The 17,178-nt window shown below is 40.2% G+C and overlaps 1 protein-coding gene and 1 long non-coding RNA gene across 2 annotated transcripts; both read right to left on the minus strand.

Moving 5' to 3' along the window:
- Positions 1-1,200: 1,200 nt before the first annotated feature.
- Positions 1,201-4,089, minus strand: LOC112766542 (uncharacterized). The gene is made up of 3 exons (XR_003184424.3): positions 3,626-4,089; positions 3,370-3,428; positions 1,201-1,592 (listed from the first exon to the last, which is right to left on the minus strand). It is a non-coding gene; the product is annotated as an uncharacterized lncRNA (long non-coding RNA).
- Positions 4,090-15,007: 10,918 nt separating this feature from the next.
- Positions 15,008-16,480, minus strand: LOC112763039 (uncharacterized). Its single transcript, XM_025808813.1, has one exon. It carries the CDS (start codon positions 16,478-16,480, stop codon positions 15,008-15,010), a length of 1,473 nt encoding a protein of 490 aa, XP_025664598.1.
- Between the last annotated feature and the right edge of the window lie 698 nt (positions 16,481-17,178).

A 17,178-nucleotide genomic window follows, 5' to 3' on the forward strand; every position in this document is an offset into this window, starting at 1 on the left:
CCTTAATTATCACCAATTCAATGTGGTGACAAAATAGTAAAGTTGCAAGAATCAAATCCATCATTAAATTGGTCAAGTGATTGATTCAATAGTTTAATGAGGTAAATTATAATTAAATTAATTTAATTAAATATACAATAAAATTATTAAAAATTTAACATAAAATTTTAAATATTTAAATTTAATAATTTTTAAATTAATAAAATTTAAAATTTTATAATTTTATATAATAATTTGTTCATATTTTATTATTAAAAGCTTACAAAATAATTTATTTTAATTAACTTTTAAGTTTTAATCAAGTAATCTGCAATAATTTTTAAAATAAACACTTAAAATTTAAAAATAGAAAAGTCAGAGAATTCAAAGATAACAAAATTAAGCAAAGGATCCAATCTCAATAATTATACCACCAACAATCCCAACTCGATAATTCAATATACAACAAACATAAAAAATAGCAACTAAAGAATATGATGAGTTTAGTAATTCAGAATCAGTAAAATTAACAAAATAAATAAATATAAATTAAAATAAAGATAAATTTTAACAGTATTTTCTCATAATCAAAAACATTATTCGGTTATTCTAAGTTCCTGATTCATACAAAAATAAAAACTCAAAATTGAACTTATAAGTATTTTCGACAATTATATCAACTAGAATATATTCTATTCAGCAACCAAAATCCAAAATTTAAAATAGTAAAATACAGCAATTCAGAATCATTATAATTAACAGAATAAAAAAATAAAATGAATTACTGAATATTGAAGAACTTACGACGGCAGAGAGACGACAAAGAGTCCACGATGATAGAAGGGTCCACGACGGCAAGGGGTACGTTCGCATAATCGCACTTTACACTTTCGCGATGAGCTCGACAGATAGAAATGACGACAAGGATAGATGCGGTGACGCCAACAGCAGCTCCGAACCGACCTTTTGGCGACGTGAGGAGAAGAGTAGACCTTCGTGTAACACCCTGTAACACCCCAACTTTCGACACGTCATGACCAATGCCAAATGTCCAGGTGTTACTCGTCGTGCGGCCTACTTAGCTCTAGACTCAGATTTTTATAAATTAATATCAATAAAAGCCTTTATCGGTTTAATCGTGAACAGATTACTACTTGTGGAATAGCGTTTAGTTGCTCGCAAGGTTAGTTTCTTCAGAGTTGTCGTGTAAGAAAACACAAGGCAACAGAAAATAACTTATATAAACATATATATAATATACACGAGTTAAGTTCAAGGATACGTGTCATCCATCAAAGCCGAGTATCACACCAAGTTATATGTACAGATACAAAAGAAGAAATCAGTCCCAACCCTCACACGGGTTTTCTAAGCTGGAACCGAACTACTAAGACGTCCTACCCCTCTAAAAGTACTACAAAAGTGAGGGGAAAGTGATACTAAGATCATCAAACAGGAGCGAAAGATCCACTGCGACTAACTCTGGAGTGATCTCCGAACATTGTGCAAGAAAGAGGTCCAAAACATGCTCCATATGAAGACTCCGCCGCGCGCCGGATCCTCATAGCTCAGCGGTTAGAACGAAACTCACAGGGCTCCTCTGCCGGACCCGTCTGGGGAGGGGGAAAAGAAAGAAAAGAAGGGTGAGAATCTAGAGTTCTCAGTAAGGAAAAAGGGGAACCTAGGGTCTTTATCTCTAAGTTGTCACGAAACAGAAAAAGAACAAATACAGAGACTCAAGGCTCAAACATATTTATGACAGGTAAGTAGCATGAACAAGAAAGAAATGGCAGTAAATAATTCACAAGAAGTTCATATGCGCAAACAAGATGATGCATGCCTATTCCTAGCGCAGGCCATGAGCTCATGCGTCGGTTGTCTACCCGCAACCCGACGTTACTAGAGTGAACCCCGAGTATGGTCCCTTTACTGTGTCAATTAGACACCTTGGCATCACGGTTACCCGTGTCAATTAGGCCTCATTATAATAACATTTCAATGTGTATCACAGTAAGGAATATTGCTATCAATTAGGCGAACATTCCCGCATTAGCAATCTCAGGCTATCCATTAGGCGGGCACTTTCGCATTAGCAGTACGGCACAAGGCCCATTCAATATAATTCTCAACTTTTATTTCATTCCTTGTTCCTCATTTTTCTTTCTTCACTTTATCTCTCAATATCATTGTCTTTAACTTTAACCTTTCTTAGGGGCAACTTACACATTTTCATTAAACTAAGTCCTTGAACTTTTATAGAAATTCGGACATAATCTCCTCTAAAATAGCACTAAAACCACCCTTACGGGTTCCCTCAGCTTTAACAACGTTCAAACTTTCCTTAACTATTTACCAGGTAAACATTCTTAATTGGTCATTATACTCTCTTTAATCCCTTTAGTTATTGTAAAATCACGGGTTTAGAAAATAAAACTTAGTTCTGGGGCATTCCGACCATAACTAAAAATTGTACAAATGTTTTTAAAATTCTGCTATCATTGCAGAAAACAGCAGTGAGCAGTAAATTTGTTAAATTCACTAAAAATCCAGTTCTCATCCATTGCCTTTCAAAATTTATGTACTTAGACAAGACTCTTTCAGCTTTCCAGAAAACTAAATTTCAGATTATTACCATGTCACATGAAAAAGTTATGAGCTTAGGAACACAGCCCTGTTTTCATAAACCAGTTCAGAGTTTCCAGCAAACAACTGATTTTCCAAGTGACTTATCTAAGTCTACAAAATAGATATGAACATGAAACTTGTACTCACTTAAAATATACTGATAGATCTTTAAAATCCTTTTGGAATCAACTCAAAATTCTGTTTAAATTAAAAGTTATAGCATCTGAAAGTTGGTACTGCAGAACCAGAAAATTAGAAAAATCTGCAGCAACCACTAAACTTCAAAAAATCATATCTTCCAAACCGCTTGGCCAAATTCTCTGAAATATTTATGGCATGTTCAAGACACACTAAAGTTTTACAGAAAAATAATCTCAGCTAAAAATTAGGTCTGGACTGCTCCCAGAAAATCATTCGTTTTACTGCCAATTATGCATATTTCTGCAGAAATTCTGCACAAAGCATTTCCAACAACCTCACATACCAAATCCTATATTCAAGCCTAGGATTCATCTAAAACCATAATTTTACCGTTCTTTTGACTAACTAAAGTTACTAGCATAATCAACACAGCTCTAAGAGTTTATATTCATTAATTTACCCCTTGTTGCAAAGGCCCACTCATAACTCAAACTCACTTTTCTGCATCTTTATCATAACAAAAATTCACTATACACTTTTCAACAAACAAACACATGATAAACCATCAGTCATAAGCAGTATACACAGCTGCAAGTAACATATCTTGTATAGACTATCCCTTACCTCTCTTCGAGAATTTCACAAACCAAAGTCTGTCCTTTGCTATATTAAATCAGAAAACCCTAACAAACATAATTAAAGAGATTTGTCAATTCATAGAGCTAATTGGCCGAGTTGCATATGGAGCAAGAGAAGAGTTCTTACTCTTGTGATGGGCTGAATTGATTGGTTTGGTTACCAATTAAAAGAATTGGAGCTCAATAAGGGTAGAATCTTTAATTTAGGAAAAATCAACAGAACACAAGTTACTGGTTCTTACCCAACAAGAGGAACACTAAGAAAACCAGGAAAGGAAAGCGGTAGGGTTCCTTCTTTGGCTTCGGGTAGCAGCTCTCTTGATGACCCTTCTCCTTTTTCTTGGTGGTGACGCACGCAGATGATGATGATTTCTGCTGGGTCTTCCTCTTCCTTCTTCTTGGCCGCCACTCTTGCTTCCTTTCTTCTCTTCGTGTGGTTTCCAGGAAAATTAAGGGACTTGGCTCATCTATATATATCTACAGAAGGTGGGAAGAGGTGAGCTGGTGTGACAAGGCTTCGTGGCCTCTTCCTCTTGCAACACCACATCATAGTATTGATTACAATGAAGAGGTAACCATGGTCTTGGACAACACGTTCGGTTGTGAGAGAAGAAGGGAAGATGAGTTTAATCAGAGTTTTTCTAGGTCTGGTTTATTTAAGGAAAGCATGGTTTGGTTGAACCGGGAGAAGGAAAATCAAACCGGTTCAAAAATTTGAATTATCTAACTAATATGGTTCAAGGGAATACTTATTCCATAGAATAATTGAATCAGAAAAAGGTTCGTCGCTTGGAAGCACTAAAAGAAAAGTTTTGTGCTACGTGTTCTAATTCTAATTCGTTATCTATGCTACTTATATATAAACCTATGCGTGTCAGCGAACGCTGCAAAGAATAATAAAAAAAATCACAGGCCTTATGGGGTAGGGTGGTTACACACCCTATCACACTTAATCTTATGCTTAAGTCATAAGACCGAGATAGTAAGGTATTACGACCTCTAAAATAAAAAATATATATATAATAATAGTGAAAGAGATATTTAACTAGGAGTCTTGAAAAAGGGTAAAACAAAATCGCAAAGTAAAAGTGCAACGCTCAGGAAACGAGATAACTTGCGTGCTAAGAAATCTAAAGATAATAAGTATAAATAGACAAAAAATGTGAATAGAGAGTCAAGGATATAGAATAACTATCTCCTAACTCAGCCTGCGAAGTCAAGGCTGGCCAGAGAATATTTAACTACATATATACATATCCCAAAAACCCCAAATACATAGGTAAAATCCTAGCTCTCCTTTAACCTCTAAGAGGAACAAAATAAACAAGTTTATCAGAGAGAAAGCTAAGTATATATATACATAAGCTACATAACAAAAGAACCCAGAAACTGCTCCGCTTCAGAAATCCAGACGCCTAGCGAGGAGTCTCTCGACCTGCATCTGAAAAACACAACACAGTATGGGGTGAGAACCAGATGTTCTCAGCATGGTAAATGTGCCACGCACGTAATATATAAGGTCCTAGGAATGCCAGAGGCAATCCTAAAACGTCGACACTCAAATTATAAAACTTAAAGAACTAAACAGAAACCATAAATCAGGGTGGTCTTCTAAGAATATCTAAGTCTAGCTTAAACCTGACCTTAATACTAAGTCTTTTCCACCATTTCCTACGTTCCTCCATCTCCGATTAGTTTACACAGACAAATAAGCAAACAAGACAAACACACGTAACTTACAAGTAATACAGATAATAAGTAAAACAAATAGCATGTTATAATCACGTAGGCATTCTCAAATAGTTCACAAATAAGCAATTCAAACAATATGCACATGATGCATGTGTGTCCTATGGTTGTTGATATCAACTGTTGGTTACGTAGCCATCCCGACATGTTCTCAAGCTCAAAAATACACCATGGAGAGAATTCCCAAGCTGACATGGGAAAGAGAACGCCCCCAAGCTCAATAATATCTCTGGGACGAATCCCAAGCTGACATGGGGAGAAGAGACAACACCCCAAGCTGATATGGGGAAAACAATATCCCAAGCTAACATGGGGGAAACAATACCCCAAGCTCAATGTTATCCATAGGACTAATCCCTGGCTGACATGGGAGAGACAACACCCCAAGCTCAATAATGTTCAATCTTCAGCTTACATATGCATCTCCGGCATACTTACGACACTACTGCACTTTCTCAATAAATCATAAGCATTTACTCATTCCTCTTATATTTTATGATACACAATTATAAATTCATAACTTGTCTCATCGTCCTCATTTCGTTAATGTCCACGATTATCTCATTCATTAATCTCACTATTACATTATTCTTTTAACTGCCTCATATATCTTTCTTCCATAATCTTATCAAAACAAAAGCCATCTTCTCCAATCCTTAGTTTAGTTATCTTCCTTCGTCTCTAAGTTACCTCATTTTTCCTAGCTTCATCCTATTGTTAAGCTTACTAACAATATTTAGACTAAAGAAATGAAAATAGAAATCTAGAGGTTCGAGTTTGAGCTTTAAAACACAGAATCTATTTTTGCTAAAAACGGGGCCACGCTTACGCGTGGGTCACGCGTACGCGTCGATACGCGTTTAGGCCAAGACACGTACGCATCCCCTGATTATGCGTACGCATGCAAACCAGGTAGTAGCGTTTGTCCGCGAAGGGGGTATATGCGTACGCGTGGGCCACGCGTATGCGTGGACATGCGTTTTTCCAAAAATTTCACTAAGTTTCAAAAGCTGGAGAATTTTAATTTCTAACCTCAAACTTTTGACACGCATAACTTTTTCGTTTTAAATCATTTTTCATCCGTTTTTCGAACAGCATAAGTTTAACGGACCCAATTTTCACATAAAATAAGTTTGAAACCATTTGGGGGTCCGGAAGCCAAGTTATGACTCACCGAAGTTCGGCCAAAAACCAACTTTGCACAAAAGGCTCAAACCTCAAATTTTCACAAAGACTAAACTCAATCCCACTTTCTTTACTCATATTCAACACAACCACACACCATTTAAAAATACCAATACCTCCACACCTTACCTCAAACAAATATACCTCAATATACACATCATCTCATACCAAACATTCATTACCTAATTAACAAGATTTACCAACAAACCACCACACCTTACCTTCATTTTCATACATTAGTAAACCTCATTAATTTATCATTTAGGATTCCAACACCAATATCAACAACAAGCCACAACCCAACCTTGTTCAAGATACCACATCAAAGTAAACAATTTACATATCATACAACACTTCATTTCAACCATTCCAATCCAACAATCCAGATTCAAAATAGCATTAAACATTAATTAATTAAATAACAATAATAACTCATATCCATAACTCCTTACTACAACATCATCAACCACAAGCAATAACCATCCAACCTCTCTCATACTCATTCAACATCCATCATAAGTTTTACTAAGCATTAAACACAATCGTGCATTCCAACCTACCATATGGTCATCTAGCCTAAGCTTTCACAGAACATTAAATATTAAATACGAGAAACCTAAACCGTACCTTGACCAATTTTCACGTATTATCCAAAGCAACCCACTTAGGCAAAAAGGGAAAAGTTTCAATCACCAAGAATTCAGCTCTAATATCCACCAAGTATTCAATCAAGCTTCCAATGACTCCAAAGACTTCATATCATTCATACATACACACTTAATATATATATAACACATATATATATATATATATATATATATATATATATATATATATATATATATATCCAAAATTTAATTCTCAATACACTAAATCAAAGGATTGAGTAGAGTTAATGGGTACCCAAAGACCAAATGAACCAAACCCAACTAGTTTCGCAAGTTAAAACGAACCTAGAATACCAAAATCGACAAAATCTCAACATAGAGGCTCACAATTTTTGAAAATCAAAGGGGTAGAGAAACTGAGGTGAGATTGAAGCTTACCTATGAAATTGATCCAATAGAATCGTAGAGCTCTACGCAGTGGTCGTGTGGTCGCAAATGGTGCGGCGATCGGAGCTTGGAGTGGAAAGTTATGGAGGTTTGAATCAAACCTTAGGGTTTAAGTTCTTCTCCAAGAATATTTCAGTTTCCACCATGAATGAAAAGGTAAGGAGGAAGGGGAAGCTGTGTTTTAATTGAGTGTTGTTGGGCTTAATTGGGCCTTGGGTCCGGTTCGCCCGGTTCGGCTCAATCTTGGGCCAAATTTTTTAAAATTGGTGTCAAAATTTATGTTTTAATTTTCTCTATCACATTAAACTATCAAATCCCATTTTTAATCACTTTGATTAATAATTAATTTATTCACTAACTATTTACTATTTACTCGGAGTTTACACTTCAAATGGTGAGGATGGCAATCGTTGGTTTTTACCGTTGATGCCAATAGTGGTAGCGGATGATGGTGGAAGCATGGCTTTTCTATTTGCTCTAATAAGATTACACAAATTAGGATTGGATTTTAGTAAGAGAGAAGAGAGAGGGAGGCGTTGGGTATTCTGCTTCCAGTCTTCTGCCTGTTTGGCATTTGGGTTTTCATTTTTTTCTTTTGGGATCAAAACGACACCATTTTGATGTTGAATAGTGAATCAGACCTTCAAAAAATCGGGCCAGCTCAGCCGGTTCACAGGTTAATTATCGGTTCGGCCAATTTTTTACTGATATTTTGTAAGGAGGTTTTGGAAATCAACCAGACCGGTCAAAAGACAGATTCATAGTTAATTTAGTCGAACCGATCAGTCTGGTCTGATTTAAGAACTTTGCAAAATAGACTATTGGTAAAAGTAAACAATGAAATTAAATCTAAAAGAGTAAATACATAAATTGATTAGTCACCCAAAAAAATACATAATTGATTTTTAAAAAATTGTAAAATCGAACATTTTATTTTCTAACATTTTTTTATATATTAAACATTCCCAACAATTATATTACTCATTTAAGATAGATTAGTCTTTTATCATTTTGATTTAAATTTTTAATATGTATAAAACAACTAAGTTTCTAATAAATTTTATTATACATACAATTGATCCCAAAAAAGATTACTATATAACAAATTAGTCTTTTTTAGAACGACAAAAGAACTAATTTATTCAAAAAAAATAATTATGGTAGACTTATAGATAATAAATATTTGTTATAAACCAAAATGTTTGATTTAATATTTTTAAAGGATCAATTTGGGACTAAATTCCCAAAGTGATGATCCCTAAGATTCATGCGTTATGCCAATTTGGTTTCTAAAATTTCAATTACACTGTTATCATCTCCGAAATTGATCTTTGTGCACCATAATAGTCTTTCGATCCCTTTTCTAGCAGTGACTCATCAAACGAAATAATGAGTTAGTACTCTAATACTATATTGGACATGAGTGAAACGATATCATTTGCTTTTGGCAGCCCCAATGAAAGTAGAAATGGCTTTGTTTTGATATATGATGACATTTAAATCGGTTTGCACAAAGTTGGGAGTTAAAAACAAACTGTGTCGCTTCATTTGTGTTCAGCGTGGCACGGGAGTGTTAGTATCACTCTGTTTGCTAAGTCACTACTAAAAATGAATCAAGAAACCACTATGATATTTGAAAATCAATTTTGCATACTATAATAGCGCAATTAGAATTTCAAGAACCAAATTAGAGTAAGACATTTATCTCAAGGACTACTATAAAATATAGGATGATGGAGTGATTTATTGATATATTTTTTATTTTTATTATTGACTGTTAGAATATATGATAAATATATTCTGATAAATTGTGTATATCATCTTTGTTAAGTGTATATTTAGTTTTTCTATTTATAGCCTAATTAGTTTCTCTATTTATATCCTAATTATACTCTTGTATTTGGGGTATATAAACGTGTTCGGTAGGTCGGATACCGGACGGATCGAATTAGTGTCCTGGTTGATGAGGGGGAGATCTCGCCTGGTCGCAAGTTACCGGGTTGGAGTAGACGACGTCCCGAGCACTTCGTGTGAGGGGGGTGTCACCTGTAAAGACACACCGACGCTCTAGTCAGCAAAGTATGCAGGCGAAAAAGGGTTGATTGGTATGTGACGTACCTTGGGAGAAGGGTAGGACCTTCCCTATATATACCGTGTCAGAGGTGGGCCCTGCAATGACAGGCCCACCTTCTTCGATGCTTCCTTCGCACAGCTGTAGCAAAGCTGTCAGGGACGCGTGTCCAGGTCGGCAACTGGACGTGTCGAACCTGACCGTACGGGTCGGGTAGTGCTCGGGTCGGGCCGGCCCGTGAATGGTTTGGGCCAGGCCGTAACAGTGCCCCCAACGCGCCAGCAATAGTCGTGAGGGCTGTGGGTGGCGTGTTATCTCTTCTTTCGCGTGTTGTCGTCAGGTCGGCCGCCCGTGGAGGGGACGTGCCCCCTGCGCGCGTGTCTGTTTGTTGCTGAGATGACCGTTTGTCGCCTCGTTCCTCGCACCGGGAATTAAATGCTCATAATGGGTTGGAAAATCCTGTGTGCAATGACCATTATGCCCTCGATCCTTTCGCGCTTTGCGTAGCAGTTTTAAACAGTTTGCGTTTGTTTTTCTCTCCTATTTTCACTTCTCCTATCTCCATCTTCTTCTCTCCCAAGTGTTCCAAAGCTTCACTTCTGCATCCCTGTGCATTTCTTTCTCTTTCAAGTCTTTGCAACTAATCCAGGTAAACATTAATCCCTTCTTTTTTTTGCTTCAACTGCCTTTTATCTTCATCATTAGTTCTTTTTGCGCGTTTGCTGCTTGCTGTTTGTTTTTGCTCCTTGTTTGATAAGTGACCTTTTAGCGTTAAGTAGGTGCGTTAGGGGGTTACCATTCTAGGGTGTCCACTTTCTTTACTTGGATTGCGCTTTAACCATTCTTGCTTTTGGTCATTTGGATAGGTTAAGTGTAGTTTCTGGGTTTTTCTGAGCTCCCGACCTGGTAGACTAACCGAGTGGTAACCCCACTGTAGGTATGCCTCGCGTCGTCTCACGGACTTCTACCTCCGCCGCGAGCTACAATCCTTATGCTTGGGTTGTTTCCGACTTAAAAGACTCTCCTAATCAAATGGGCCTAGAGGAGCAAACGGAGTTCCGCCAAGGCGAGTACTTGTGCGGAGGGACAGACGAGGAAGCCAATTACGACGTCTTTGTTCCTGCCCCCAGCGAACGACTATACGAAATTAACTTCCACTCCCCTCGGGTTGCCGATTGGATCTGGTTTTACAAAGCCATGTTCACCCAGGTGGGGGTTCGCATCCCATTTTCCGCGTTTTAAATGGCGCTCCTTGGCCGGATATCCGTGTCGCCGTCGCAGCTGCATCCGAATAGTTGGGCTTCCATCCGCTGTTTCGAGATGGTGTGTGAATATCTAGAGCTGCCGGTATCTGTCGATGTCTTCCTCTTTTTCTTCAACCTCACGAATCCTTCTAGGGAGGGGAAAGCGAGAAAAGGGTTCATGTCCTTCTGCTCTGCCCAGGGGCGGAGGATCTTTGGTTTGTTCGAGGACTCTTACCATGGGTTTAAAGATAAATACTTTAAGGTGCGTCCGGTCAAGGGTCGTCACCCCTTTTGGTTGTCGTTAGAAGGGGAGTGCCTCATTCTGATGTACTGGAGCTTTGGGGCGGGGTCTAACACATTCATTAAGGTGTCTTATAAGGGGTTGTCCGCTGTGGACAAAAAGGTTGCCGACATACTGTTGGCGGTTTTTGGGAAGAATCACGTGAACCCCCACCTTTTGATGGGTGACCGGGAGGTCGGCAGGAACTATATTTGTGAGCTGTTTTGCCTTGTTTTTTATTGTTCTTTTGCGTTGCTACTGCTTCACTTGATTGTGCCGGTTTCACGACTGACTTGTTTATTTGCTTGTTGCAGTGGAGATGTCTGCTTCGGTGACAGGGCTTGAGGGTTTGTTCAAGACCTTCTTGGCAGGCAGTGACAAGGAGAAAGCCGACGAGAAGGTTGACGGGAAACCAGAGGGCCCTTCTGAGAACAAGGATCAGGCGACGCCGTCTCCTCGGGATACCGAGATGACGGAGAAGAATTCGGACGGGACGCGCGTTTCTCCTATTCGTGAGGAAGCGGCCGGCCCAGAGCACTCGTCCTCTGCTCAACAAGAAGATGACGATTTGAAGCTTATCCCCACCCCCAAAAGGCAGAGGGCTTCCTCCAGCCCAGAGGGGGTTCTCATCGTAATGGAGTGGAACTTTGATGCCGGGACCTTCATAGATTTGCAGCTACTTCCCGGCACAGAGGATCATTTCCTCGGCACTGAACTTTCGGGGCAGGCGAGGTGGATGTACCGTACCCTTCTCCGCGGTGCCGCAATAGCTCGGAAGGCTGAATTCGAGTTTTCGGGGATGCAGTCGCTGCACAGGAAGCTCGAGTCTGCTGTTCAGGCCAATAACGAATTCAAAACTCAAGTTGAAACTCTTCAGGAGCAATTGTCTGAGATAGGGAAGAAACTGAAGGCTGCTGAGGAGAAGGCCGCGTCCGCCGAGGAGAAGTTGAAGGCCTCCGATGAGACCGTTTCCCATTTAACCAAGCGGGAGATGACTCTGGAGAGCCAACTTAATGCCGCGCAAGGTCGGGTGGTGGCCTTGGAGGAGGAGCGTGACGTGGCCATCTCGTCGGCTAAGGTCGCTGAAGCTGAGGTTTAGGTGCTTAAGAAGAAACATAAGGCGACTAGAGAGCAGGAAAAGAACGCGATCTTCATGACTGAGGAGGCCCTTAAGGCCCGGGTGAAGATCGTGGCTCCCGACTTTGACACATCAGCAATTGGAGTTTTCAAGACGATCAAGGATGACAGGATTGTTGACATGCCGAAGAAATGAGCTCTTGTGCCTTGTGTTTTTGTATGGATTTGTGGTTTTTGTTGTAGAACTTGTTTATATTGTTATACTTTAAAAGTCACTTGGTCGGCTTATTGTTATCGTCGTCTCTGCCTCTGGTAGCAATTTTACTTCGTCGTGTTACCGTTTTGTTGGTGTGAGCTTTGCGCTCGTGTTTGTTTACTGTTGTGTTGGTAGTTCGGCGGAGCCAGGTCGTGACCTTTTGCTATCGTTGTAGCCGTTTGTAATGGCTTTGGTTTAGGTGGCCCCTGGGGTGATCAGTTCCGGGGTGCCGTATCATGGTTCCGTTTAACGCATCGTGAAACTTGTTGTCGCATGATGTGTAAGTAGGAAAGAGAACAAATAGGAGTAAAATTGGTAGAAATGACAAGTAAACATTAACCGATAATTAAACAAGTCTGTTACCATGGTAGATACAAAGGTAAGTGATTAAGTTCGTTAGATCGTCTGGCCGGCCTGCTTGATCTAGGGGTAAAACCTTCTCAGGTTACCCGTGTTCCAAGTCCTCGGGACCTCCCTTCCATCGAGCCTCTTGACGAAGGGGATTTAATGTCGGTAAAGAATAAAAGTGATCACGTTGTAAGTATAGTTTCTAAACCAGCAGAAAATCTTTTCGTACAAACGTTTGGTTGTCACAAGTAACAAATCCAATAAAATTTATAAACCGAAGTATTCAAACCTCGGGTCATCTTTTCAAGAAATTGCAGGGAGGTATGACTTATTATTAGCTATGGAAAAAGGTAGAATTTTGGGTTTTGAAAGGTTTGAACAAGGAAAATAAATTGCAGGAATTAATAAATTAATATCTAATTAAACTCTTGGCAAGGTATGAAAAGTCGGAAGTCCTATCCTAGTTATCCTTATCGATGGTGATGAGAATTGAGTTTTAATCCCACTTAGTTAACCTTTTCTAAAGCAAAGGAAAGTCAAGTGAACTAATTAGTTAGATCCTCAAGTCCTAGCCAACTCCTAAGGAAAGACTAGAGTTAGTAGAATTCAATTCAATTAGCAAGGATAACAATTATCAATCACGATAATTTTGATAACTCAAGAGTATCCAGTTAATCAATTAAAGACAAGAATATAAAAAGCTAAATAAGAATCATAAATCTGAAATACCTCAATTTATATTAAATAAAGAAAATCCTAACATGAATGGTTCATAAGCCAATCTGGCAACATAAGTAATTAAGTAAAAGCATTAAAGTATCTGAAAGTAAAAGAGAAATATAAAGTAAAAGGAATATTGAACCTGATAGGGAGTTGAAATCATAAATACTTTAAGAGGAGTCCTAATCTTAAAACCTAAGAGAGAGGAGAGAACCTCTCCCTCTAAAAACTACATCTAAAATATGTAAAGTGAATGTATGATATATTCTTTTGATTTCTCCATTCTCTAGCTCATATTCTGTGTTTCTGGATTTAGAATTGGGCCGAAAAAGGGTCCAGAAATCGCTGGGGGCGTTTTCTGCAATTTCTGCACGTGGCGTCTGTCACGCGTCCGCATGGGTCACGCAGTCGCGTCATCTGGAGTTCTGCTCTTCCATGCGGTCGCGTCAGGCATGCTTCCGCGTCAGTTGTAATTCGTGCAAGTCACACGTTCGCGTCATGTGCGCGTTCGCACGGATGTCAGTTTGTGCAAAGCACGTGTTCGCGTCGTCTATGCGGACGCGTCACTTCCAGTTTCTTCAGAAACTCCATTTTGTGCTTTCCTTCCATTTTTGTATGTTTCCTTTCCATCCTTTAAGTCATTCCTGCCCTACAAAGCCTGAAAGCACTCAACAAACAAATCACGGCATCGAATGGTAATAAAGGATGATTAATTTTAATATTTCTAAAGCATAGGAAACATGTTTTTCACATATGTCACATAATAAGAAAGGGAAAGTAAAACCATGCAATTTACATGAATAAGTGGGTGAAAGATTGAATAAATCACTTAAATTGAGTACAAAATACATCATAAAATATGGGTTTATCACCTCTCCAATTTGTAGGTGCCCTTGCCAAGCACTTCTCTGACCCTGTAGGGGCCTTCCCAGTTTGTCGCCAGTTTGCCTTCTCCTTGGGTCGGTAGGCTGATGTCATTGCGCCGTAGGACGAGGTCGTTTCGCTCAAAATCTCTCTTGAGCACTTTGGTGTTGTAGCGTAGGGCCATTCTTTGCTTTAGTGCTACTTCTGACAGATGGGCCTTCTCCCTGGTTTCATCTACTAGGTCCTTCTCTACAGCTTCTTCCACCCCTTTGAGAAGTAACCGTGGGCTCGGCTCACCGATCTCTACGGGTATCATTGCGTCTACCCCGTATGTCAGGCAGAAGAGGGTTTCTCTCGTGGCAGACTGCTCGGTTTTACGGTAGGACAAGAGGACTGAGGCGAGCTCATCAGCCCACGCTCCTTTCTTGTTGTCTAGCCGCTTCTTGAGGCCCAGCAAGATGATCTTATTTGCGGACTCGACTTGTCCGTTTGTCTGGGGGTGCTCTATCGAGGAGAATTTCTGTTTGATGCCCAAGCCGGCGAGGAACTCTACAAACTTCTTATCGGTGAATTGCGTCCCGTTGTCTGAAATGACGACCTCCGCGATGCCGAATCGAGTTATCACCTGCCTCCACATGAACTTTTTACAATTGGACGAGGAGATAGTGGCCAGTGGCTCGGCTTCTATCCATTTGGTGTAATAGTCGACGGCGACTATGAGATATTTGACTTGCCCTGGGCCAACCGGGAAAGGTCCCAAGAGGTCGACTCCCCACTATGCGAAGGGTCGGGAGGACGTCATCAGGCTCAGTTCAGTGGCTGGTGCTCTATGGAAATTAGCGTTCTCTTGGCACTTGACGCATTTTTTCACGAACTCCTTGGAGTCTTCCATCATTGACGGCCAGTAGTATCCAGCTCGGATGAGCTTCCTTGCTAGGGCTTTGCCCCCGATGTGGTGACCACAGCACCCCTCGTGGATTTCTCTGAGCACGTAGTCCGTCTGGTCGGGGTGTAGGCACTTCAGCAGAGGTTGGCTAAGTCCCTTTTTGAATAGTTGGCCCTGTATGACCGTGTATTTGGCAGCCTCCCTTCTTAACATTTTAGCTTCCTTCTCGCTTCCAGGGAGTTTGCTGTTTTGCAAGAAATCAGTGATGGAGTCCATCCAGGAGGGGCTTATCTCGGTCAGGTGGAGGGCAACCGCTGGTTCTCTCGTGATGCCTTGAATGAGGGAGCGGTTGCCGGTTCCAGGTTTTGTGCTCGCTAGCTTGGATAGGAGGTCTGCCCGTGTGTTCCTCTCCCTTGGAACGTGTTGGACCATGACCTCCTCAAACTGTTTGCTCAGTTCTTTAACCCTCTCTAAGTACTTCTGTAATAGCGAATCTCTAGCTTGGTAGCTTCCATTCACTTGCGACGTGACGATCTGTGAGTCGCTGCATATTTCTAGCCTCGTAGCCCCGACTTCCTGGGCTAAGATCAAGCCGCCTAGGAGGGCTTCATACTCTGCTTGGTTGTTCGACACTGGAAACTCGAACTTGACCGACTGTTCGTAAATGACCCCGGTTGGGCTTTCTAAGATGATCTCGGTGCCCCCGGACGTCTGGTTGGAGGCTCCGTCTACATGGAGCTTCCATCGTGTGCCCGTGTCCTCGGTTGGGTCTCTGGTTACTTCCACCAGGAAGTCTGTCATTGCTTGCGCCTTGATTGCATGTCGAGGCTCGTACCTTAAATCATATTGGGACAGCTCGATGGCCCAAGTCATCATCCTTCCCGCTAGGTCGGGTTTTTGGAGCACTTGACGAATTCCTTGGTCCGTTCTTACGACCACTTGGTGACCTTGGAAGTATTGCCGTAGCCTGCGGGAAGAGGTTAGGAGCGCTAGTGTCAGTTTTTCTAACTTGCTGTACCTAAGTTCTACTCCTTGCAGGGCTTTACTCACAAAGTAAATTGGTTGTTGGGCTTTCGCTTTTTCCCGCACCAAGACCGTCGTCAGCGCATCATCCGTTACTGCCAGGTACAGGTAGAGCGGTTCTCCGACCTCAGGTTTACCGAGCACAGGCGATGTTGCAAGTATCTTTTTGAAATGGTTGAACGCTTCCTCGCATGCCGGGGTCCATTCAAATGCTATTCCCTTTCTCATTAGGTTGAAGAAAGGTAGGGCCTTTGCAGCTGATGCCCCGAGGAAGCGAGATAGCGCGGTGAGCCTTCCCGCCAGTCTCTGGATGTCTTTGACGCAGCCCGAGCTCTTCATTTGGAGTATTACTTGGCATTTTTCAGGATTGGCTTCCATCCCCCTTTGGGTTATCATGAATCCTTGGAACTTTCCGGCCTCCATGGCAAAGGCGCACTTGAGAGGGTTGAGCCTCATGCCGTGTCGTCGGAGAGCCGTGAATACGCTTTCCAGGTCGCTCAGAAGGTCTTCGGTTCGGGTGGTCTTGGCAAGGATGTCGTCCACGTAGACTTCCACTGTTTTGCCAATGATGTCGCCGAATATCTTGTTCATCAACCTTTGATATGTGGCCCCTGCGTTCTTCAGGCCGAAGGGCATTACCTTGTAGCAGTGACGGACCCAGAAAATTTTAGGAATGGGGGCAAAAATATATACACTAAAATCAATTTTATTGAATATTATTAATTATATAAAGATATAAAAATTAAAAAAGTTAATGAACACTTTTATTTTTATAAAAAATATTTTTATTTCTAAAACTTGAACTTAAAATATTTTAATTAAATTATAGATAGCTTGTTATCTTAACTAATTTTTTTATACACATTTAATAATAAAAGATTGACTCAACTGTCACATTAATAACTAATGACACACTAGTATTTATAATTTAAAACTATAATTATATATAAATACTAGAAAAATTAAATCCGTATATAAAAGTATGTTTATATAAAATAATATAACCTTAATTTACAATTTTTTTCTTTCGTTCTTTT

This window comes from Arachis hypogaea, chromosome 17, assembly GCF_003086295.3.
Source record: "Arachis hypogaea cultivar Tifrunner chromosome 17, arahy.Tifrunner.gnm2.J5K5, whole genome shotgun sequence".
In the NCBI taxonomy this organism is placed as follows: Eukaryota; Viridiplantae; Streptophyta; class Magnoliopsida; order Fabales; family Fabaceae; genus Arachis; species Arachis hypogaea.

Bases quoted from the DNA above. Each gene is read 5' to 3' on its own strand.
- LOC112763039 (XM_025808813.1), bottom strand. From the start codon at position 16,480: ATGAAGAGCTCGGGCTGCGTCAAAGACATCCAGAGACTGGCGGGAAGG.